The sequence below is a fragment of the Aquila chrysaetos genome, chromosome 20 (genome assembly GCF_900496995.4).
Source record: "Aquila chrysaetos chrysaetos chromosome 20, bAquChr1.4, whole genome shotgun sequence".
NCBI lineage: Eukaryota > Metazoa > Chordata > Aves > Accipitriformes > Accipitridae > Aquila > Aquila chrysaetos.
In genome coordinates, this window is record NC_044023.1 from 9,168,534 (window position 1) to 9,192,040 (window position 23,507).

Genomic DNA, 23,507 nt, shown 5'->3' on the forward strand with positions numbered 1-23,507 from the left:
GTTTATCTGTTTTAATTCAGAGTAGATAAAAGTGCCACACAAATTACAGCTGAAACATGGAAAATGGTAATGTTTCTGAAAATCTAAATAGTTTCTTCAGTTGCTTGCACAGGACCTTACCCTATGCTATGGTTTGACCATAACTCTGTAGTTATGTGTAGGAGTACAATAGGAACACAGTCAACAGCTCAGTAAGCGTGCTAGTAAATTGTTCCATGAGTATCTGAGACTTTAATATAGCGAAGAAATAATAGTACAGACTCCAGATAGTTTCATGATGTTGCTCTGACAAATTTGGTTTATATAATGTGTTCCTTTATTGCTGCTGTTATCTTTATCATTGTTAGCCCGTCCTTGCTTGATGTGGAAAATGGTTAGAAGTTGAAAACCTAAAGAGACCATTTTTATATTTCATAATCTTAACTCTTGGACTGTACCATTCATTCGCACAAGTTCAGGAAGTGAATGGTGTGCAGGTGTTCATTTTACCCACATAGATATTTTGCAATATCTAAGTTCTTAACCTGCCCCTCCTGCCCCCCAGCCTAGCTCCCAGGCCAAATATAAACTACTACTTGAGGCAAATCTGCCTCAGCTGGTTTATGCAGATTCTGAGTTTCTATACCTAGGACTCATGCTTGTTGAATGAAGTCAAGAAAAGACTTAAAGTATGACATGTAAAAGTGTTTTCTTTGTGTATTTTTTTAAACTTTATTCATACAGTCAATGCAAAGCAGCACTGTAAAGAATCAGAGAAGTGATACTTGCATTTTATCAGTAATCCCATTAGAAAGTGTGCTGTTCTTAGCATGATCTACAGGTTTGAAGAGTTCTCTCGTAGTGTAACTTGAAAGTTAGAATACTCCAATATATTAGCACATAACTACAGTTTGCAAAATATCCTCTTAAGTTTAGGGTTTTTCTCCCCTTCCCCTTGTAGAATAATTACTCTCATGACCAATTTTTTCTTTGTGAGATTTTTTTTTTTAAACACTTCAAATTCATTTTATGAACAAAATAGCTGCTGTTGTGTCCGCCTCCCCGTGCCCCCCCCCCCCCCCCCCCGAACTGTGTGACTGTGGAGATATGCGTTTCTTTCATTAGATTAACTCATCATCATGGGCTTGTTATTTCAACTGTGGGCTTAGCTGACCAAATTTCTGTATTGCATGAGAGAGCCATTAATCATTTGAAGAGGATTTGTATACATTCAGTTGCTCAACATCTCATCTCTCACTTTACTCCCAAATAAATTCAATAATGTTGCACGTGTTCTTTTGCTTTCCTTTGTGTAGTCAATAATATTAATTTAACCTCCTGTGTGTATGGTGGGTGGTTGGAAGTAACAAAACAAACCTTGAATTGCAGTGAGCACCATGAAATTTTGTTCTGTTCTAGTTCTTCAGTATTTAATTATTTTGATTATCCCCAGTTGGTATGAAAAAAAAATATATCTGGTAAAGTACATGTTTAATTCATCATTCAGAGTCACAGTTAGTGTTCAAACGTTGTCAACTGCTGGATGTGAACTGCCTGTTACTTTGTTTTATTAGGGATAGTTATTAACCCCCAACCCAGCAAAACACTCTATATAGGTTGTCTGCTGTCCCTGAGCATATCTTGTTGAGGAGACAGTACAGCTCTTGCTAAGTACAGAGCAGGATTATATGCATGCCTTAGACTATGAAGAGTCTGGGTTAAAGTTGCTTCTCATGGGAGACAGGGAAAATGCAGAGCTTGAGAAATATTTTTTCTTCCTGCGTGGAAGTAGGAATGAGGCATTCAAGGCATTGATTGTAAAAAGGCACAAAGAAGTCAGATATGTCTCCACTGATAATTAGAAGCAGCCTTCAGGTTGTCATCAACCTGAATGTGTCAGATGAGTGGAACATGCATGGAACTACACTGATTTCACTTTAAAACTTTTTAGCTTATCTGTTTGTGAAATAGTTTGCTTTTCTATTTCTATAGCACATTTTAAACTGCATGGAGAGTTTTTTTGATGTTTTGTATTGAATGCCATTCATTGGTTACCTTGCGGTAGGATGGAAAACTTTAGAAAATATTACTGCATTGATTTTGAAGCAAGTCTGTAATTTTGCTGTTTTCTTTTACAGTATATTCTTTTACAGAATTAATTTATAGAAGGTGTTGATCCTGCCTGTTCACTAGCTTGGTATGATCTACAGGGGTTTAAAGGGAAATGAAGGAGTCCTGTGGTTCTAGCTAGTAATGGAAATGGTATTAAATATGAGGCAAAGTCTTGCAGTTTTTTTGCATCTATAAAGATAACACAAATGATATAATTTCTTTAAAAAAGTCAGCCCATAAAACTGGCTTGGGGAATGTTTGAGTTAATGGACTTTAGACGGAAGGAGTCCATTGATTGTTGGCTTCAGACGCACAACTTTTTTCAGAAGTGGACTGTGATTTACCTTTTAAATGTGAGAAGTACCTTTGCAGTACTGTTCAAGTTTAAAATGTACCTAACCTTATGCCCAGAGCATGGCCAGTAGAAGTCAGTAGTTAATCCTGTAAAAATCACACACGCTTGATTTTTGCTGCTTTTCCCAGTTGCTGAAAAAACCCGATGCTGTCCCCCCTCTTTTTAAAATAAGTGTTTAAAAAAAAAAAAAAAAGCAGATATTTTAAAATCAAGATGCTGTTTCTGTTATGTATCAAACTGCATTTCTACTTCTGCCTTTAGACTTTAAAAGAGAAGAGTGGCTGAAAGCCTTCAGTGTGTGTCTGTGCATCTTAACTGCTCAGCAAAGCTGCAGAGATTTTATAGCTCCCCCCCGCCTGGCATCCTGATAAGCTGTTGGCATGTGTTTTGCTTTAAGTATTTTGCATCTACATTTTGGCCACACCCACATCAGTGAGATACTACTTCTAATCTAAAAATAAAATGAGGCAGAGTGAGGGTTTTTGATGATCTGAAAGTAATATTAATCTAGTCAAGGCTTAGTGTGTTATGCTGTATCTCAGTTTTCCTGGTCTGAAAAGGGAGGATCACCACCACTATAGCATAGAAGTAATGGCAAGCTTGATACAAACGTGTTCAAAAATGTTTTAACATCCTCAAGTGTTCAGAAGTGCTTATTAGTCTTCCCTTGTTTTCTTTGCTCTTGCACAGAGCTTGTCCTTTTGGAGTGAAAAGTTTTAGGCTAATTGCTGCTTCTTACAAAGTGTGGTTTAAATAAAGCCCAATAGACCTCTCATGTTTATTAGCAAGAAAAATGAGCCTCTTCTATTAGTATATTTCTGAATTGGAAGCGTTAAGTGTGGAGTTCTCTACTGTGTCCGTCAGGAGCGAGTTGGGAAGATGCGTCCTCGGCAGAAGAGCAGAGCCAAGGGAGCTCTGCCTGTGCTAAGGCCGGAGTGGAAGTGCAGGAGGGAGCATTTTGGATGCAGCTGAGATGGGGCTGCCCCAGCCCCAGGAATATTCCTGCCGTGCTCCCTCAGCAATATGTGCAAGAGATAAGCCTTATCAAAGGGTCACACTACTATGCTGGTAGATTTTCCAGGTTGGGGATTTTTGCCTTTTTATTGTTTCACTGTATTAGAGTGTAAGCTCATTGACTGGGATGCAGGCTTTCTGGTATTTATGGTGATTATGTGGTTCTGAAACGCTCAACCTTCACAGATACACAGACTCTACCGTTATTGTGTTCTGGTTACAAGATGATTCACTTAAGTCATGAGATTCTTCATTAAAATTGCTCTAGACGTTTTCAGTAAATCATCTCCGGGGTTCACTCCAGCTCTGTAGGAGCATGATAACTGGCTCTGAACTTACTCATCTATGTAACTCATATCTTTTTAACATACTTCCATCGGGAGAAGGGAGAAATTATGGTGCCATTGGAGTAGGGTTTTGTTTTGCTCTTTAGCAGGAAGTATTCCCTGGAGGTTTTTATGTGTATGAAAATGAACACACTGAACACTTGCATTTCTAGACCCAGCAAAAACATTAGATCTCCAGTAAGGCTTGTCATACACATGTCCAAAATGTCAAACTGAAAGCCCGTTAGGGAAGCCTTTTCTCCTTCCTTGTGTTTACTAAATTCGAGAGTGACCAAAGAGATTTTGTTCAGCCTTGTGACAAAGAAAAGAATCTTGAGAGCTTTTGTATGTAAAAATAGATATTTTTGAAGTTATTTATCTGTAAAGGAAAAGGGAGCTTCATTTGAAACTTATAACCTGAAGTGATTCTTTTCAACTTTAGTGGATGATTTAAAATAGCCATCATAATTACTTACTACTTGCCACTTTCAGTGAATCAGTTAATCCTTACAAGACCTCTGAGACCTTGATGTGTTATCAATTTACATGCTGGTATAATTGATTTTATACTATAATAAGGTATTATTTATTTATACTGTTTTAAGACAAATTTAATAGGGTAATCATATTGGGAGGAAATGGATAGCCTGGGGAAAGGTCATCTTAAACTGATTGTGTAGAAAACAGATCAGTTGTTTTTTCAAGGATGCAGGTAACATTTCTGTACTACTTTCATAATTAGAGAGGCACTGATCACAACATTTCAAATCCCAGGTGTTTTCTGAGCCTTGCTGTTGAATAAAGACATGAAAAAAAGCGTTGGAAGTTCCTACAGAGGAGCACGTAAGAACTTTCAGAGAATAATCAGAAATTATAAAGATCGTATCTTACGACAAGAGATGCCAGTTTTCTCAAACTTAGAAGCTTTTTAAAATTCAGAACAGTTTTTATTGAGTGAGGCAGTTTGTTTTTATGACCTTTTATACTCGCTTGCTAAACATCAGACTTAAGTTCTAGAATACAAAAGCTTTAATCATTTGCTTCAAAACATAAATTCTCCTTACTGGACAATTGTCAGAAGAGACTTTTTTAAGCCTTAGAAACTGATATGCATTCAGACATCTGTCTCTTCATTAACACAGGAATCCCAGAGTAGAGACTGTTGTCAGTGGGTTTTGTAGTAGGAAAGCTTCCCTCAGAGTGTATAACTTCTCTCATTTTGTTTTTTACATATCATGAACATTTCTGCCCTCTTAGAGATGTGTCCTACTTATCAGGGTCTTGAGAAAAGAAACTTTTCCTCTTTTTTTTTTTTTTTTTTTTTTTTTAAACTCACTGATGATAATAGCTATTTTGCTGAAACTGTCATAGATATTGAAATTATTGTTCATTTCTAGCCGTCTGTGCTATTTAATGATGGGTTTTGCTTTCCCCTTTGATTTCCATGTTATTTTCTACTTTTTCATTTTCTCTCTGATGCTCTAGCATTTTGTGGTTCAGTGCAAATGCCATAAACTTTCCTTGATTTAGTGTCTTTCAGAGACGTCCAGCTTTGTCTTTAGATGAGCTGTATGGTTGCAGAAACACTGTGAAAATGGTTCTTGCATAGTCAAAAATTACCAGTGTAACCCCAATACTGCTATAGTGCTGACCCATTAGTGCAAATCATTCTCAATTGTGTTCTCACACCTTCCTAGTCCTCATAGCTCTGTGAATGGGACTTTTTAAATGCTGTTTTGGTAGAAATAATTTCTATACTATAGAAAAAATATATCAAACTAAAATTGTGGCTTGCATTGTTTCATACCATTAAAACAAAATACTTACTTTTAAAATACGATGAAACCAACTGATACATGTTTACTCTTATGTGCCAAGTACTCTCTAAGTTGCAATTTGCATTAGAATGTATCTTTTAAATTAAACAGTAAATATTTAAATTTAAATAAATGTGCTGTTTACAATGTTAACAATTATTTGATAAGTAATTTAAGCATCACAAGATATCTGTTTACAATAAGATAAATGTAAATGGAAATAATGTCACTCATCTACCACAGTTTGTACAATACTACAATTATGCAAGACATGCAGTACTTTTCAGTATTATATCTAAATTACTGATGTGTTGTCTCAGCAAAGTATCCATTGTAATCAAGGTGCTTGTTTAGTTGAGACGTTGTGCCAAAATAAGTGGCTAAGCTGGAACAGATAGTTTCCAAGTTTCCTTCTTGCCTTGCAGATCAGTTCTCCCCTGCAACCTACCCCTGTGGTTCTTATTGCACGCCACAAACCTTGCACTCCCCCACGATTTTTCTGTGATACCTTTTGAATGAAGTGATTTCTGTCATCGTTAACATATGCCTGTGGCAGCCACCCCAAGAGATCATACAGCACACGCTTTTGTATTGTGGCTGCGGCTATCTTACGGTGTTTTAAAACAAAGCTTGCCTTTGCTAGTTAGCCTGAATGAACCTGTAAAACAATTTTGTGATCAATCTCTTAACAGCCCCATAAGTCTCTGTCTGCTATGTTTATACCAGGATGTTAGAGCAGCCCAGGGTTCTGCAGAGTTAGCGATATGATTCCTTGGGATGTCTCAGATATGGTCAGCTCCTTGGTGAAGCAGAATGGTCTAGTGCTTGTTCTATTGAGCACTACTGATCAGTTTATATTGGCTTGCATTGGGAAGGCTTTCTTCACAAGGGTAAAATATTAGTATCACATGAAATCTGAGCTTCCTATTTGTCCCCAGTTTTTATGGCCTTGCTCTAAGTCTTCTTCATTACGATACAATGGGGCTTTCAAAATGGTTGATCAAACATTCAGAATGATGCAGATGCACTTAAGGAATGTACAAACAAAAAACCCCAATGTGTTTACTTGAGCAAATTTAAATGCACAAAAATGTAAAAGTTCATGTTTAAATCTTGAGATGCATATAATAGATTACATGAATGAGATTTCCTTTGAATGATTTTTCTCCAGTTCATTGCTCACCATGCAAGTCTATATATAGGGTTAGTGTAAACTCACCTGTTGGCCAAGTCATGGTAGAGCCTGGCTATGCTCCCAACCTGGATAATTATTTTGTTATTTATTAGACTAATAACTTTTTGGCATGTTATATTGTGCACGCTCAGAACTCACCTAGTTAAGGTTACATGAAAGATCGAGCTCCATTGACAAGATTAAATTGAAGTCATTTTCTCTTAGAGCTTAGCAGGTAGAGTATTTGTGTTGTCAGCAAACAGGACTTTATCCTCTTTCCCCTGGGCATTATCTTGAATGCAGTGTCAGAATGCCAGATGGATTTTTCGTTAATATTTTTTTCTCCAATTTTTATTTTTAATTTTCCTTCTATCACCTTTCAGCTGTCACACTCAATAATTTCCTTGGAAGGAAAGTGCCCCAAAGAAGCCACTGTATAACAGCTCTGCTTAAATGCTGATCTTTTTCAGTAGTAGTTTTGAGCTGTATATATATTACCTGATGTTTAATCCTTGGAACTTGCAGAGCTGTCTGAAATATGTTATTTTTCTAGGCTTCTCACTTGCACCCCTCCCCCCCTCCCCAACAAACCAAACCCCACCCCCCCTAAATCAAACAGAAAAAAACCCCAGGAAAATATTAATTATCTGTAATACCATAAGGACTATTTTACGCTGCAATTTGCTTTAGAAAAAAACCCACATAAATCATATTATTGTGTATACACTTGTAGAATTGAAAAGAGAAAATACAGACTCAGACCAATAAATCAGTGAATACTAAATCAACCAAAGAAACAATCAGTCCTAAATACCCTTAATTGTGAAACGAGTGGTTTCATTTATTTAGAATATAGCAGATTTTAATACTTGGCTAGCCTTGCCACTTACAGAACATGATGGAGAAGGATGTCTACTAATTAACTCCTTTGGAAAAGGAAATAACCCACTTTGAATGAAAGGAAATAATATTCTTTTAGAGGTGATTTCCATGTATATTCTCACATTCTTATTTGAAATTTCTCCGGTTTTCCTACCATTTTTGAAGTACTATAAAACCCATGGCCAAAGTAAATTTACAATCACTAAGTCTGCATGTGAATTACCGTAGAAATTATTCCATGATATGTAACTTAAAATCAGTAAAGGATGTAATATTTAAATACAACTTTTGTGTTAAAATCTGGAACTAGGTGTGAATGCTTTCAATCTGTTCTTTAATAAGAAAACAAAAAACCAAAACCCCTTTGATTTCTCTGTGACAAGCCTGATAAGACTTATAAAGCCAAGAAGTGTCATGAAAGTAACACAATGGCTTATCTGTAGCTCCAGCAGTTGTGGATGTCATGTCATATTCAACAGAGAAAAAGGAAAACAAAACCATGTCTTTAAGGACAAGAAAACAAGTGGTTTGGAAACAAGATGAAACAATCATCCTCACCCTGCTGGAACTTCATTGTCCAGGGCATGTGAAGAGAGTGATGGTTGGCAAGAAAGAAGCATGAAATATATAATTTTATTTATCACACTACTCCCAGGGGATGGAGTATCAGCCTTTCTTCCAGACTTGGATACTATCTAATAGTATCATGGAAAAGCTACACAGCTTACTTCTTCCTTGCTTGGAATTGGAGTAGAATTGCATTTTACAACAGTCATTAGCGCATGGCTTAATGTTGGAAGGAATATTCTATTTCTTACTAAGACAGGAAATAAAAGTTGGGCTTTCAAGTCTTCTGCCAACTGTCTCTGGCTTTTGCAGAACGGGTAAACTGAAAAAGCTGCTGTCACATGTGGGCGGCAGGCATGCAGTGCAGTTAATGATCCATGATAAACCTGGATAATAAGCAGAGGTAGAGAAGGTTTTTCCCAAATAGAACGAGAACTGGTGTTTCTTGGAAATGATCACATTTCTTCATCCTTTTGGTTTTGGTATGAGAAGAATCAAATCTATAACAGTGACAGCCCCCCAAATGGTATGGAGAAGGGTGGCATCTGTGGGGGTGTTGGATAATTCTAATAACTTTTGGAATTAATTAATTAATGAAACTACAGCTTTGGACAAATTGTATCTCTACTCTTTACCTATGGCTCCTGGAGAAAAAAAAAAAAAAAGGGCTACTGTAGGTTTTTTCCAGAGCTTTAGGATTCAATAGCTGTATGTATTCATGAAATGTATGCAGCAGATTATTTGGCTCATCTCAGTATAAACCAATTAAAATAAAATAACTTTAATGTCAAATATTTAATCATGTCAGATTAATTTCCATTAAATTGATTTTCAAATACTGATGTGTCTCAGTCTTTGTTATATGTGATTAATGGCATGTGGAACACTGAGTTTTTCTGAATATTTCTGTCATACACAGAAGGTCCTCAAAATCTAGCTAATATACGGTGACTTCTTTTGTATTCTACTTTCATCTAAAATCCAAACTATGGGTTGGCCATTTTGAAAAACTCAAAGCTAAAAGAGCAGGATATGGAAAGCTGCTTTCCAAGCAAGCCTCCATTTAAGATGCTGGTTAAATTATTAAGCCCTTTAACAGAAGTCTATAGATTGTAAGATTTTAACTAATTCTTGTTTAGTAGAGGGAGTTGCATATCACACTGAGAAAGAGTGCTTGTGAAAAGCCTTTTAAGTTTTTATACTTGCTGTGTATTTTAGCTTTGTAAATGGTATAATATATTTATCCTTGTACAGGTTGTATAGATATATATGATCTATGAATGCATAGATTTATGTCTGAATATTATTTATATTGATTTACTCTCAAATGGATAGTTAGGACAGACTGATGTTTAATGAGATTCTTCAAAGACACTAAACTTTGGTCTCTTTCAGTTAAGAAATACATCACAAACTGTTGCCAAGCGTTAAGGTTATTTAAGAGGTTAAAAAGTAGTCTTCACTGTTTGTTGCCTTCAAAGCTTGATAGAATTTCTGGTTAAACTAGGTTGTAAAGAAATCAATAATTTTATCTAAATTGCTTTTGCTTATCTGGTTATACTTCTGCACAAAATAGGCCAAATACTCTTCAGGAATCTGTAACAGGCAGACAATAATTTCTTGTTCAAAATAAGTCACTGCTAACTTTATATGTCCATATTAAAGTATGCAGAATTTTACAAAGCCTACTCTGATGTGCATTTGTAAAATTCAGCATAAAGCAAATATTTTGCTTTAGGAAGTGCCAGTCAGTACACATTGGGTGAGCAACAACAGCTGCAGTTAATATTCCTGTGAAGTAAAAACACTTTTAGTTTGTCAAGGCCTAAGTTCAGCACTGATAGCAGTTCTTGAACTGATGGAAATAAGCTACAACAGAGGGAACATCACTAAATAATTATCCAGCGAATTTTTAAGTCTAGAGAGCTTTGTATTAAAAATAGTGCATACATTGTTTATGTTCAGGGCGTTTGTTGAGCTGCCCTTAACATTTTTAGGGCAGCCAGAGATCTGAGGTAATATGGGGTTTTCTTGAGACGTGTTGGTAAATCTGGTTTCAGAAATGTTCCTATACTCTGAGTATAGAGGGAATCTGAGAGATGATAAAAATACCTTGCTTTTCTATTCTAGATGGAGATACATGTAAGTGTTAATCAGTGGATTGATAGATATGTTAAAATATTCAAACCTCGTAATTTTTATGCTGAATGTGAATTCTGAATACTGAATGTGAGTTTCTTTTGCAGTATGAATACTTCAATGCGGTGCTCATAAATGAACGAGATGAAGAAGGAAACTATCTGGAGCTGGGGAAGGAGTTCATTCTAGTGCCAAATGACCACTTCAATAACTTGCCTGTGAACATCAGTCTGAGTGATGTCCAAGTACCAACCAATATGTACAATAAGGGTAAGAAAAGAGCTGTTTTATTTCACCATTCCACTGGCTGAACATAGGAACTTCCTTGCTTTTAAAATGAAGCTGTTGATTAACTATACATTGTGTGTGTTTTCCAGTTTGTAATTAAACTGAAATTTCAGTGGAAGAATGCTTAAAGTATGGCAGTTTTGTAGTATCTCTTGCTCTGTGGCAGTTTAGCAATTTAATATGGTCAATGATCTGCATATTAGACTTGCATGAATTCTGTCATAGACTATAGCAGAGTATGTTTATTCTTATGAATTATTTTCCAGAATCTCCAAGTCAGTTGATCAGATCTTACGTTGTCATTTGCAAGTTACATTCTGTCTTTGCTGAGAGCTAGAAGTGTCTTTGAAAGATACAGGGTAGATGGGAGGGGAATATTTTTTTAGAGTTATGTTGTCAAGCTTCTGGGAATAATTGTAGCTGTATATGACTATATACACAGCTGCTGTGAGTTTTCAGATAATATTTAGGAGGAATAAACTACATTAAAGTTTCTACTCCATGACTATTTGTCATAGGTGCTGGATAGTACATAGCACTAACAAATAGCTACATTAGATAATAGGAGTGATGGACTTAGGTCTTAAAATTGGGAATGCAAACTGAACTCAGGTACACACTCATTTTCCTTTTGCCACTTCCCTTTGATCAAACAGAAGAATTTTGTAATTTTACTGTGCTTATGCAGCACTCATCCATTTATTTTTCTCAAGCCAGTAATAAAAGAAAAATTAAGAAGGAAAACGCCAAAGTTTCCGAACAATGTCTACAGTATATTTGTCGTTGGTCCGTAGAGAGCTGCCTAATCTCATTATCTGGTTCCTCTTCCTTGTTTTAACTATACTAAAAGACAGTTAAAAAATACATTAAATGCTTTCCTTGTAATACATTCCAGGCTAGCAACTGTGGTAATTCATGCAAAGATATGGTGTGATCACAAATGGAAGGAGAATTAATTTGGATAGTTTGAGCTGGTAAGAGAAGCAATTGATATGACAGCTTCTCTTCAAAGTTATGATTCACAGTTGAGAATCTTGAGAAGCCCAAAATTGTACAGTAGTGTCTGAAATTACGGATTACAAAATAACAAAGCTTCCTAAAGAGTATTTGAAAGATTGTGAAATTATTAATATGGGGTATTTTGAAAAGATTTGGAAAATGCTTAAAGATTCCAAACCTTCTTTTTTTTTTTTTTTTTTTGTGCAAGTGCTAATATTTATTTAACTGAGCCTGTCTACAGATTAATTCATTCTAGAATTGCTAAGGAGAAAAAAAAAAAGTATGGTTGCAAAGGGATATAGAGGTCAGGGAGTCATGTTTTTTTGGAGAAATAAACTAACCTGAGTAGTTAGTGAGAGCAGTAAAACTAAAGGACCTTCAGTTACATGATATGTAGTACTGCTATGTATAGAATACATTTTTATATGCTGTTTAATTACAGTTAAAGGCCAAAGTCAAAGGGCTTGTTGCATCTTGTTTTGGCCTCTAATACAGGGACTGCCCGTAGAGATGGGGAAGATAGAGCTCTGTGATGATTCCTGTTTCCACTTTGTCTAATTCAAACCAGACAAAATCATCACTTTGTGCAGCTGCAGAGAAACATTTTTTTTATCATTTAAATGTATTCCAACTGCTGAAATCTGGTTTGTTGCTGACATTTCCCTTACACATGGACATGATAGTCTTGGCTTGGAGACTGACAATGTCTGGAAATGTTACTCTTACCAAGAAGAGGCCTGTATACTTACATTTTTTGTCGCCCAGTTCTTCAGTTCTGTAATGCGGAGGGCTGATAACAAGTTAATTAAATCCTAGCCTGAGGGTACAGGCAGTAGATATTGATAGGTTTACAACCAAGTGTCTGTACAACACCGTTTCTCTAGAAAATGTTGTTCCAGATTATGTTTTGTTTTATTGAATTACTAGACAAAACCACAGCCCAAAGTCACAGTTGAAAACAGACAAGTGTGATCACTGAATATTTAAACACAGGACTCTCAAGTCAGCATAGGAAAATGAACTTTTTATTTGTAAGCTAATTCTAAAGTTTTTCCTTCATTTTGGGTTTTTTAGCTGTAGAGATATTGATAATTTGCAATGGGTTCAGATGAGTGTCACAGGACTCATCAAAGGGTTGAAAAATGTGCCTTGGACTGAAAGAGTCCAGGACCTCAGTCCATTTAGCTTATTTAAGAGACGATTAAATGTTTAATTACTTCATCTCTAGTTAATTACTAATGCTAGGCTCTATAATCTGGTTGCCAAAGGTTTAAAAAGATCTAATGGCTGAAATTGGGTTCCATTATTTTGCAAATTGCACAAATGTGGGCTCAGTTAAGGTATGGGGGGTTGTTTGTGGTGGTTTGGGTTTGTTGTGGATTTTTTATGTTTGTTTGGTTTGGTTTGGTTTTTTAAATGAAGATAGTGGACTATTAGAAGGGTGTTGTCCTATGTCTGTCCCCCCAAGCCCTTAATCAAGACCAGCTTCTTTTTTTTGTTTGTTTTTGAAATAATGCATAGTCGGGAATTAGTTTGTGGAAAAACTTTGGCCTGGTCAGCTTACATGATCATAGTGATCCCTCCCAGCTGTAGAATCAATAAAGTGAATGTTCACAGGCCCTAACTAGGCTCTAAATGAGATTGGCTTAAAAATCATAGGGCATAAATACGTTGCTATTCTTTATATATCTTCTGTCTCTTTCAGCCTCTGCATAGAAAAGATTACAAATACTGATGGTAACAACAGGACTAAATAATTCCCATTCTAAGGAAACCATCAAGTTTAGAATCTGAAAGTAAATACCAAAAGCAAATTTCGTGGCAGTTGTGATGAAATCAAGAAAGCTGAAATACCATAAGTACCAAAACTGTATTAAAATTTAACATGGAACATTTTGAAGAGGAAAATGAAAGCCAATAAAAAAGGCTGCCAACCTAATTTGTAAGCACACTTGTAACATCTTTGAGTACAGATTGCATGCACCTACTATAAATGTAGAAGGAAAAGTAAATTAGTGAATTTAATAAAGAATAGCACTTTTGCATTTACAAAACATCATTGTAAAATATGATCCCTGGCTTCTTGGACAATTTCTCTGTATTCCTCCCAGGCTATCTGTCCTTGTTTCCACCCTCTGTAGGCTTCCTTTTTGTGTTTGAGTTTGTCCAGGAGCTCCTTGTTCATCCATGCAGGCCTCCTGGTGGTTTTGCCTGATTTCCTCTTTGTTGGGATGCATCGCTCCTGAGCTTGGAGGAGGTGACCCTTGAATATTAACCAGCTTTCGTGGGCCCCTCTTCCATCCAGGGCTTTATCCCATGGTACTCTACGAAGCAGATCCCTGAATAGGCCAAAGTCTGCCTATTCTGCCAAAGTCTGAAGTCCAGGGTAGCGACCTTGCTGTGTGCCCTCCTCACTGCCCTAAGGATCTTGACCTCCACCATTTCATGGTCACTGCAGCCAAGGCTGCCCTTGAACTTCACATTCCCCATTGGCCCCTCCTTGTTGGTGAGAACAAGGTCCAGTGTAGCACCTCTCCTCGTGGCTCCTCTATCACTTGGAGAAGGAAGTTACCAATGCATTCCAGGAACATCCTGGATTGCTTATGTCCTGCTGTGTTGTCCCTCCAACAGATATCAGGCTGAAATCCTCCATTTAGACCAGGGCTTGTGAAGATGAGGCTGCTCCTGTCTGTCTATAGAGGGCCTCATCTGCTCGGTCTTCCTGGTCAGGTGGCATGTAGCAGACCCCCATTATAATGTCACCTGTCCTTGCCCTCCCTTTAATCCTGACCCATAAGCTCTTGGTCAGCTCGTCATCCATCCCCAGGCAGAGCTCCATGCACTCCAGCTGGTCGTTGACATAGAGGGCGACAGCCCCTCCTCATCTCCCTGGCCTGTCCTTCCTAAAGAGCCTATGTCCTTCCATTCCAACACTCCAGTCATAGGAGCCATCCCACCATGTCTCTGTGATGCCTATAAGATCATAGCCTTGCAGGCATGCACATGTCTCTAACTCTTCTTGTTTATTCCCCATGCTATGTGCGTTTGCATAGAGGCATTTAAGTTGGGCCCCCCATGAAGCTGACTTACTGGCTGGAATGGCTGGAATTCCTTTGTGCTGCTCTTCAGGTCCTCTCCCGCTGACCTGTGATCTCTGTCCAGGCTCTGGGCATCTATTGCTGGCACTGACATCAAACTGGTAGGAGAGAGATGGATAGAGGTTCCTCTCCCCTGGCAACTTTAGTTTAAAGCCCTCTTCACCAGCTTGGCAAGGCTATGACCAAAGATCCTCTTTCCTTTCTCTGACAGATGGACCCCATCAGTCCCCGGTAGTCCAGGTTTCTCAAAGCGAGTCCCATGGTCTAAGTAGCAAACTCCTGGCTGAGGCACCAGACCCATAACCATTTGTTGGTTCATCATATTCGACTGGCCCTTTCAAACCCCTTCCCTTTGAACTGGGAGAACTGTTGAAAAAACTACCTGTGCTCCAGAGTCCCTTACCACCGCTCCCAGAGCTCTGTAATCCTTGATACTGCTCGGACTGCTCCTGGCTGTGTCACTGGTGCCCACGTGAAACGACAGCAGCGGATAATCGTCAGTGGTCTGTACGAGGCTTGGTACTATCTCGGTGACATCCCTGATATGGACCCCTGGTAAGCAGCACACCGCTCTAGAGAGTGCGTCAGGTTGGCACACGGGTGCCTCTGCACTCTCAGAAGAGAGTTGTCTGCTACTATCCCCCGTCGCCTTTTCTTAGTTACATCAGTTAATGTTAAGTACAGAAAAGATACTCGTCTTTGGAATATAAAGCCTATAGGGGCTCAGAAAACACTAGTCCAGCATTCCTATAATGCTCATGTACTGAAGGAATTCAGAAAAAAAAGTGGGATGATTGTGCTTTACAGATAAGTGTGCTTACCTGTCTGTCAATACAGAGAGACCTCTCTCAGCTCTAGGCCATTTCACAGGAAGGCTGGCAGTCCATTAAAACTGCAGAACATTCTGATGGAGTTGGCCTCCTTCATTTTTGCTGAAAATGACTGCTTATTATAATGTTTTGCTTTTGAAATGTTTAAGCACACATCGGGATTCTAAATCTGTCAGTGCACTCTATTTCTTCTCTTTAAGCACGGAGTGTATTCATTGCCTATAGCCACAGGATTTGCAAGGCGGTATCCTTTTAATAAATGAATAAATAATTAAGTAACAAGTTCTGTGATAACTGTCTTAGCAAGTGGTTGCTCTTTCTGCCATCCACAAATTTGGTCACTGGCAATTATCAACTGTGTACAGATTTCTGACAGAAAGTAGGGAAAAGGGTTCTTAGGGAATTAATCATATAGGTATATCCATAGATGAAAAAGGCAGGGAGGAAGAAAGTTACATTTTCATGTTAGAAGGAAGGTTTCGTTTTGGAAAGTACAGAATCAATCTGAATCCAGTTTGCACAATGCAGTACCAAGGCAGAAGTCCAGGTATGAGAACAAGTGTATATAAGGCACTGTCTAATTCAGCTGTTGTTTTTTTTTAATAAAGTTTATTTACATGGGTTATATATCAGCACCAAAGTGAGTTTTCGTGTCTCTTATTTTTTTATCTCTCTCCAATTATTTTAGACTGCAAGTGAATTGGGACATGATACTGTCTCAGACACATCTTGCATGTATACCTTCCAAAGATACTCAGATATACCTTTCTACATAATCAATTGGTGTATTTTAAACAGCTATTGTGGAAAAGAATAATAATGAAAAATGATTAATGATTAGAAGTTTACATAGTTTCAACCTTTGCTTTATTACTTTCTGAGATGCTAGTAGTATATTTAGAAGGACGTAGGAATGTGACATATAATTAAGAAGTAGGCAGTTGCAATGTGGGCTAGGCTTTCTGGCAACCATCCATGGAGAACATGATTTCTGGCAGTAGGATTGCCACTGGGAAAAAGTAGTGTTCTGTAATGGATTTATGTACACAAGGAGATGATAAAAGAAGGCTTCAGAAAACTCAAATCTGATCTTGCAGATGTTGATAGCACATAAAAGAAAAATAGAGTAGCATTTTAACTTTTGTTAGTATGAGAATGTAGGTAGTCTTAACTTCTTAAAATCCTACATATTTTTGTCCAAAGTACGTGCTGTATCTGAGCTGAAGAACCTATTCCAGTTTTATTTTTCTAAGTCTATGTCACCTCATATTTACCTGTAGTTGTGGACAGCAATGACATGTTTTCTGCTATTGAGTTTACACTCCACATTTTTTTCAAGTTCTTGGAAGAGGCTTATGAATACTTGGCTAAATGTGGATTTCAGAGGAATGTAGATGAAAACCGAAGCCAGGGTGAGGGTGAATGTGTCTTGGTGACATACACTCAAACAATTCCAAAATATGGCACCTGTTGAAAAGTGAACTATAGCATAGTACAGTACCAGAAGTGACACAGAGCAGGATCTCATCTGCTTATGTTAGCGTTGCATATAATCTACGAAATTCAAGGGGATGTTGGTAAATACATTGTCTCAGTATCAACTGAAAACAACTCCTGTTTTTGAGCTTTTGCAGTCAGTCTTTGCTGATATGATAAGGTAAACTTTATGTTTGTAGCTTGTAGAAAGGGAAAGGTCCAGGTCCTCTTCTTTTCAATACTTCAGAAATTTCTATATGTAAGCCTTCTCCTTGCCTTTTAAACTACCTTTCTATTGTACCTTTCTATTTTTCCTTAGGTCCTCAGAATTGTGGGCTTTTGTATTTTGCAAATTTTACTCTCTCATTCTCCTCGTGTTCTTAGCCATTAAAAAGAGTTAGGTGAATTCACTGACTAACATAATTGACTAATTAATTTAACTGGAACTAAATTCTTCTTTATCAAGTACTAGTGCAAACTACAGAGTTGGACTCCTTGAAGTCAATGACATGATTGTTGCAAAGAGGAGTGCAAACAGGCAGCTACTTACATACATCACAGCAGGCACCTGCCCATCTGGAAGATTTTTTAATCCTTTTCCATTTCTGGGGAGTTATTCCAGTGTTTCTTGAATATTGTGGGGACTTGAACTTGCAGAACATTTCCAGAATAACTAAAGTGTAAGAATTTGTAATGATATATAAGGACAGTTGATGCACTATATATTTTCTCAAAAAGTGTCAAGTCCTTTGTTTAACTACTTTTTGTTACCTAAAATTATGTAGTTAGAATTTTGAATTTTAAGAAGTCCGGTGTCTACAGCCTCTGGTTAGGAATCAAGGGTACATAGTATGATTCTTGGGTACATATCTCTATAATTTGATTGCCTTAAATAATTTGGTATTTTACGAGGGTAAACAGTATCTCACTCAGACCTCTAGATACAAATGAATACAATGAAACATGAAGTGATGCAGGCCTTTTACAGTAGAAACAAAATAACAAAACTAAATGGGTTCTAATCACAGCTGGATACAAAAACCCACTCTGTCTTTACTGAATCTCTGTTTAGAGTAAATGTGCTCAGTGTAAACATTTCTTCACTGTAAGAAATTTAGAGCTAAAGAGAGACTTCTGTGCCTGAGAGCTTTTTCAAGTATAAAAATATTTTTTATTTCTAAAAGCCTTATGTCTCAAATCTTCACTGTAACTCTGCCTTCAGATTTGGTCTGGACTAAACTATTACACACACAGAGAAAACCTTTCTAAATGTTCTTAAAAAACAAAACCGCCTTTTACAATGAGGTCGGTTTTACTTTCTTAGTTGGGTATCTGCTATCCCCATTTCCTTTTTTTGTCTTCCCAAGAAGACACAAAGAATGAATGTGGTTATTCGGGCCTAGTTTTGTACTAACTCTTAGGTGAACTTTGCATAGTTTTATCCTTGCACTGACCATTTAGGCCTGTACTAACACCTTGACAACTGCACATTGTATTCCTTTTCTTAGTATGTTTTTTTTTCCTGCTTACCAAAATATACTTTCTCCTATTTTCAATCCTGAACTTTTATCTCCATTTTCTCTATGAGCTAGTTCTTGCTTGATCTCCTTTGTGATTATGATTATGACAGAGCTTTCTGCACCTTTTTCTGGAGATGAATTACCTATAAAAGAAGTTGTGAAATGTCTCAAGGCACAATTGTATGTATGATGTCAGCTGCAGGTTATCGGGGTATAAGAAATTACAGCGCTCTACCACTTGTGCTTGCTTGGTATTACTGTCCCATTCAAACCAGCTGTCATAAGCTGTTCTGTAAGCTCTTCCCGAAACTGGTTTGCTAAAAGGAATCATCAGCATTTTTTCCTAGCAGAGTGTGTGAAAATAGAATCATTTTGACAGAACTAGGGTGGGGGTGACTGTATGTGAATCTATCTACCAGCTCTGGACAGTAGTCTCTGAGAGACGGTGGAGGAGGGAGACGTGTGCCAATAGAGGTAGACTGGGGAGAGAGAATAATCTCTTTACTGGGATCAGATCGGATGCAGCTTGAGCAACATGTCTGATTTTGCCTTTTAAAAAAAAAAAGAGAGAGGAGAAAAACAATTTCTCTTGGGAATAGAAAGGAAGTAGGCTTACATAAGTTGATTTAAACTAATGGGAATTTTTTCCCTTGTTGTCATTTCTAGTTTACTATATATATAATCTTGTTTTACTTGCTGAGTTTTATAATGGAGGAATATTTCCTAGAGGATAAACCTTCATCCTATTAACACAGTTGACAGTGGAATTAAGTGCATTCTACAGCTTTGCAAGACTTAGCTATTCATTGAGTTTTTTATATCTATTAAAAATCATTGAGCAAAGACTCCAAACTTACTACCAGATAAACAATAGATTTTCAATTTATAAATCTCTTAATTATTTTAAATGCATTTTTGTTTTCATCACTAGTGAATGTCAGAGGAAAAGACACATAGGCATGTCTATGCTACATGGTAGAAAGTTGTGCAGTCTGTTCTTACCCCAAAGGATGTTGACATGTGTGCATGATTCACTGGACTATTGCATGGAAATATGCGTGCAAGATAGTTTTGTGACCATGGTTCTGCAACTAAGTTGTCAAGTCCTAGATCAGAAGAATTCTAATTTCTTAAGGTGCAGCACAAGGTTAATGTCTCTACTTTTTGCTTTCCATCCAGAGACAGCTAGATTGCAGCTCTGCACTGTCTTCCATTTGTACAGCATATGACATACAGCTTTTGAGAGACACGATATTTTTTGTACGCCAGTATTTTAGTGCTTGCTTGTTTTCCCATAGTTTGTTTCCAGTGAGATTCCATTATATAGCCTGAGGCACAGTTTCTCACTTTAAACTCTGTGTCTACTGAAGAGTTTTAGACCTGGCTCAGCAATCTGGTGCTGCTCTTCAGCACAGCACCAAGTGTATGCCACCTCCTCACAGTTATGTTCCATTGCTTTTTGTGGTCTTAAAATTTAATGCTTGCTGAGCTACTGGGCTCTGTGTGGGGAGATTGAAGCCTATGCTTCAAAGTTCTGTGGAACTGACATCTACATCTTTTAGCTTGGGCTTTTTGCGCTTTGCTCCTAGTAAAGTCCTGGGGTGAATATTGTACAAATACTTAAATGCCAGTCATTCTAGGTGTGCACAAGCAGAAGCACCATGCTGGTACAAATGAATAGGCTTGCTCTGAACAGACTTAGTTTTGGAAATTTTTCGTCCTAGTTTGATTTACAATGATGTCTGTTCAAATTCGTTTAAACAGGAAATGTCTACTCTTAGCTTGGAAGAATTCTTAGACTCTGTGAAAAGAATTGATTACTGTCTTTGAAGTGCCCAAGGTGAAATGTTGGTCGGTGTGTGGAAAACCAGGATGTAGCGGGTAATGCACAAAAGGAGCATATTAACACAAGTACATACAGTAAAGTCTACAATAATAACTATCTTCCATAAATGGCTTTCTGATTCAGGAAGGCACTTTGAAGCACTTTTCTGCTTTCCTACTTGTTGCTCAAGCTGAATTAAAATACCAGTGTCTGGGCATGTGCAGATAGTTATTCAAATGCATTTTCTTTTTTTAGAAACTTGATATCAATAACTGCCCCATCTAAAAGGTGATGGACTCTGCTTTAGGGAGGAAGTATGCTCTGTGCAGGGAGAAGAAAATATGTTAGAATCAATTACCGATTCTAACAATGATATGTCAAAATAAAGCATAAAATTTCCTCAGAAGTGTTTTGTCTGGAAAGTTACTCTCTAACTTTCATTTATAATGGAGAATGGGGCCTATACTATTGAATGATGTTTCAACTTTTTCCTTATATAACTACATTTTAAATAAAGGAAGTTACATGAACTTTTAGCACAGTGCTTACACTGATTTCTTTTTAATGTTGACATTATTTACACTGAATACATTTCTCTTAGCATTTTCCTACACCTTTGAGTGTCTACCAGTATAAAAGACCAAATTTTCCCATCCTTTGTTACATCAAGCAAGTTATATTTCATAGTACTGCCACCTGATTTGGAAATACAGTTTAGGGTCACAGTCATGTTTTTGTGAATTTTGTAACTGACTAAGTCTTCATTCCCTACTATAATGTATTTGACAGGGGAGCAGGTGAACAATATGGTTTAAATCAAATATTCATAATTGACTTTTAAAAATCTCACCTTAATAACAGTTCCCTCTTTCCTACTCCTGACATTAGATGGAGATACATGCATTCTGGTAGTTGCTGTTTTGGCACTAGGAAGGTTTTTTTCTTGTTATCAGAATGTCTGGTCTTTGGCAAATAGCTATCAGCAGCCCAGAGACTGGTTAGCTTATAAAATCTCTGCTATCATAAATTGGCAGGTGCCTTAGTAAATTATTTCATTTTTACATCATCAGGCCTGGTTCTCTGTTAAACTATGAAATACAGGTACGTTATGGGGAAGACCTTTTCTAAGGAAGCTGGAGAATAGTGTGGGCATGGTCAGCTGAAAAATTATTTCTCCAAATCCTTTTTGTTTGAGGTGTTAATAAAAAAAGAGAGAGAGAAAAAGTAAAAGATGACAGTGGATTGCAGGTTGTCATGTATCTATCCAGGTATATTTAGATAATGAAGTAGTAGCCTTAGTGCAAGATGTTGCTGTATCTTTTTACTGACAGAGCAGAAGGATGAAGACAAAAAATAAAATTTGATGGTCAGTGTTATACAGTCCAAGAGTTAATCTGCTGCTTTGAAAAATAAAAGCAATAATATAAATTTTAACTTAAAGAAGGTGTCTGACTCTCTTCCGTCTGTTCTTTCCATCCTCATACTGTGGTATAGTTGCTGTTCTGGTGTTTTTGAAGTACAGGAAGGGATTTTATCAGTGGCCTCCATAACTGCAGAGTTTTTCTGTGGTGGATGCTGGAGTCCATGAATATTTTCAAGCATTTCTGTCAACAGGAGGATATGGTTTATGTCAACTCAACTAACAAACATAAGGCACACAATATGTCACTGAGAGTCTCAAGCTATGTCACCAGCATTTTTAAAAAATGGTTCATGAATGTAAAATACACTTGAAAGTTCAATAACATGTAAAAAGATAAAGAAGTCTTCATTAATAATAATAGTCTAAAATCCTTTTTTCTTTAAATTAATATAACACCAAGACTAATTCCACACCATTGGATTTGAAATACGTTCAAGTATTAGTGACTATTTTGACTCTGTAACAGTGATCACTCTGAGTAAATATGGATTTATAAAAGTGATTAAAAGGTATATTACAAGTCTTGAAGTATATTTGGAGTTCACTCATTTCAGAGACAAAATGACTATAAATATCCTATATTTTCCTGTGGATTTCAATTCAATTTTTATTATTGCTCTAATTTATTTTTACAATTCAATTGCTTTCCATGTGGAGAGCCCATATTTAGCATTCTTCTATGACTTAGTATATTTGATTTGGTCTTTTTTTACAGGCTTGTGCTACTCTTCTGCAGAAATAGGCTTTATCTCTTTCTCCTATAGCTCTGCTCATTACATGATTATTTGTAGCACGTGTACTGTCTTTTGTGCCTCTTTGTGTCTCTTATCACCTATCATTTACTGGCTGTTGAAAGTATAGATTTTATCATGTGACTTAAATCTTTGTTTAAAAGCTTTATGTTATGGTTATTACTACTATGGAAAATTGGCAATCAATTATTTCTGTACTCTCATATTATTTTCATGTCATAGAACCATAGAACAGTTTGGGTTGGAAGGGACCTTTAAGGGTCATCTAGTCCAACTCCCACTACAATGAGCAGGGACATCTTCAACTAGATCAAGTTGCTCAGAACCCCGTTCAACCTGACCTTGAATGTTTCCAGGGACGGGGCATCTACCACCTCTCTGGGCAACATGTTCCAGTGTTTCACTATCCTCATCGTAAAAAGTCTTCCTTGTATCTAGTCTGAAACTATCCTCTTTTAATTTAAAACCATTACCCCTTGTCCTTTCACAAGATGTTTTCTTTCTTTTCTTGCAGTTGTTTTCTTCCTTCCTATACTTCTATCTTCATAATTGCTAATACTTTAAGAAATTATTTGCAAACAGTATGAATGCAATACAGCTTTAAATAATTGTGAACTCAGTGTCTTTAGTAACAAAAGCATCAGGTCTAGTCTGTGCTTTTCTGCTTCCCGTGTGTACTTCTTGAATGCTGGAAACATTGCAAAAGTAGATCTTAGACTTAGCCTTCACAAATTGTCTTTAAGTTTTGCTTGAACAATTTAGAGACTGGTAAAGAATATCACCTATGTCAAATGGCATTTCCATTGCATGATTTTCACTGCATGTTAAAAAATGAGTTTATGCACTACAAGTCAACAAATGCAGACTCCAATCAAAAGTTTTGCTTGCATAGGAAAAAAATCTGCTGCATGTAATCGAGCCTTCTCTAAAA

The 23,507-nt window shown here is 37.0% G+C and overlaps 1 protein-coding gene across 6 annotated transcripts in view; it reads left to right on the forward strand.

The window, feature by feature from the left end:
• Positions 1-23,507, forward strand: part of CACNA2D3 (calcium voltage-gated channel auxiliary subunit alpha2delta 3) — a 481,763-nt gene that overhangs the window by 178,259 nt on the left and 279,997 nt on the right. For all 6 annotated transcript variants that reach the window (XR_003927719.1, XR_003927720.1, XM_030043854.2 and 3 more), the window contains one exon: positions 10,473-10,635. Coding sequence is in view for 4 of the 6 variants with exons in the window: in XM_030043854.2 (XP_029899714.1) it covers positions 10,473-10,635 (163 nt within the window). In the remaining 2 variants the exon portion in view is untranslated. The remainder of the gene's footprint in view (positions 1-10,472; positions 10,636-23,507) is intronic.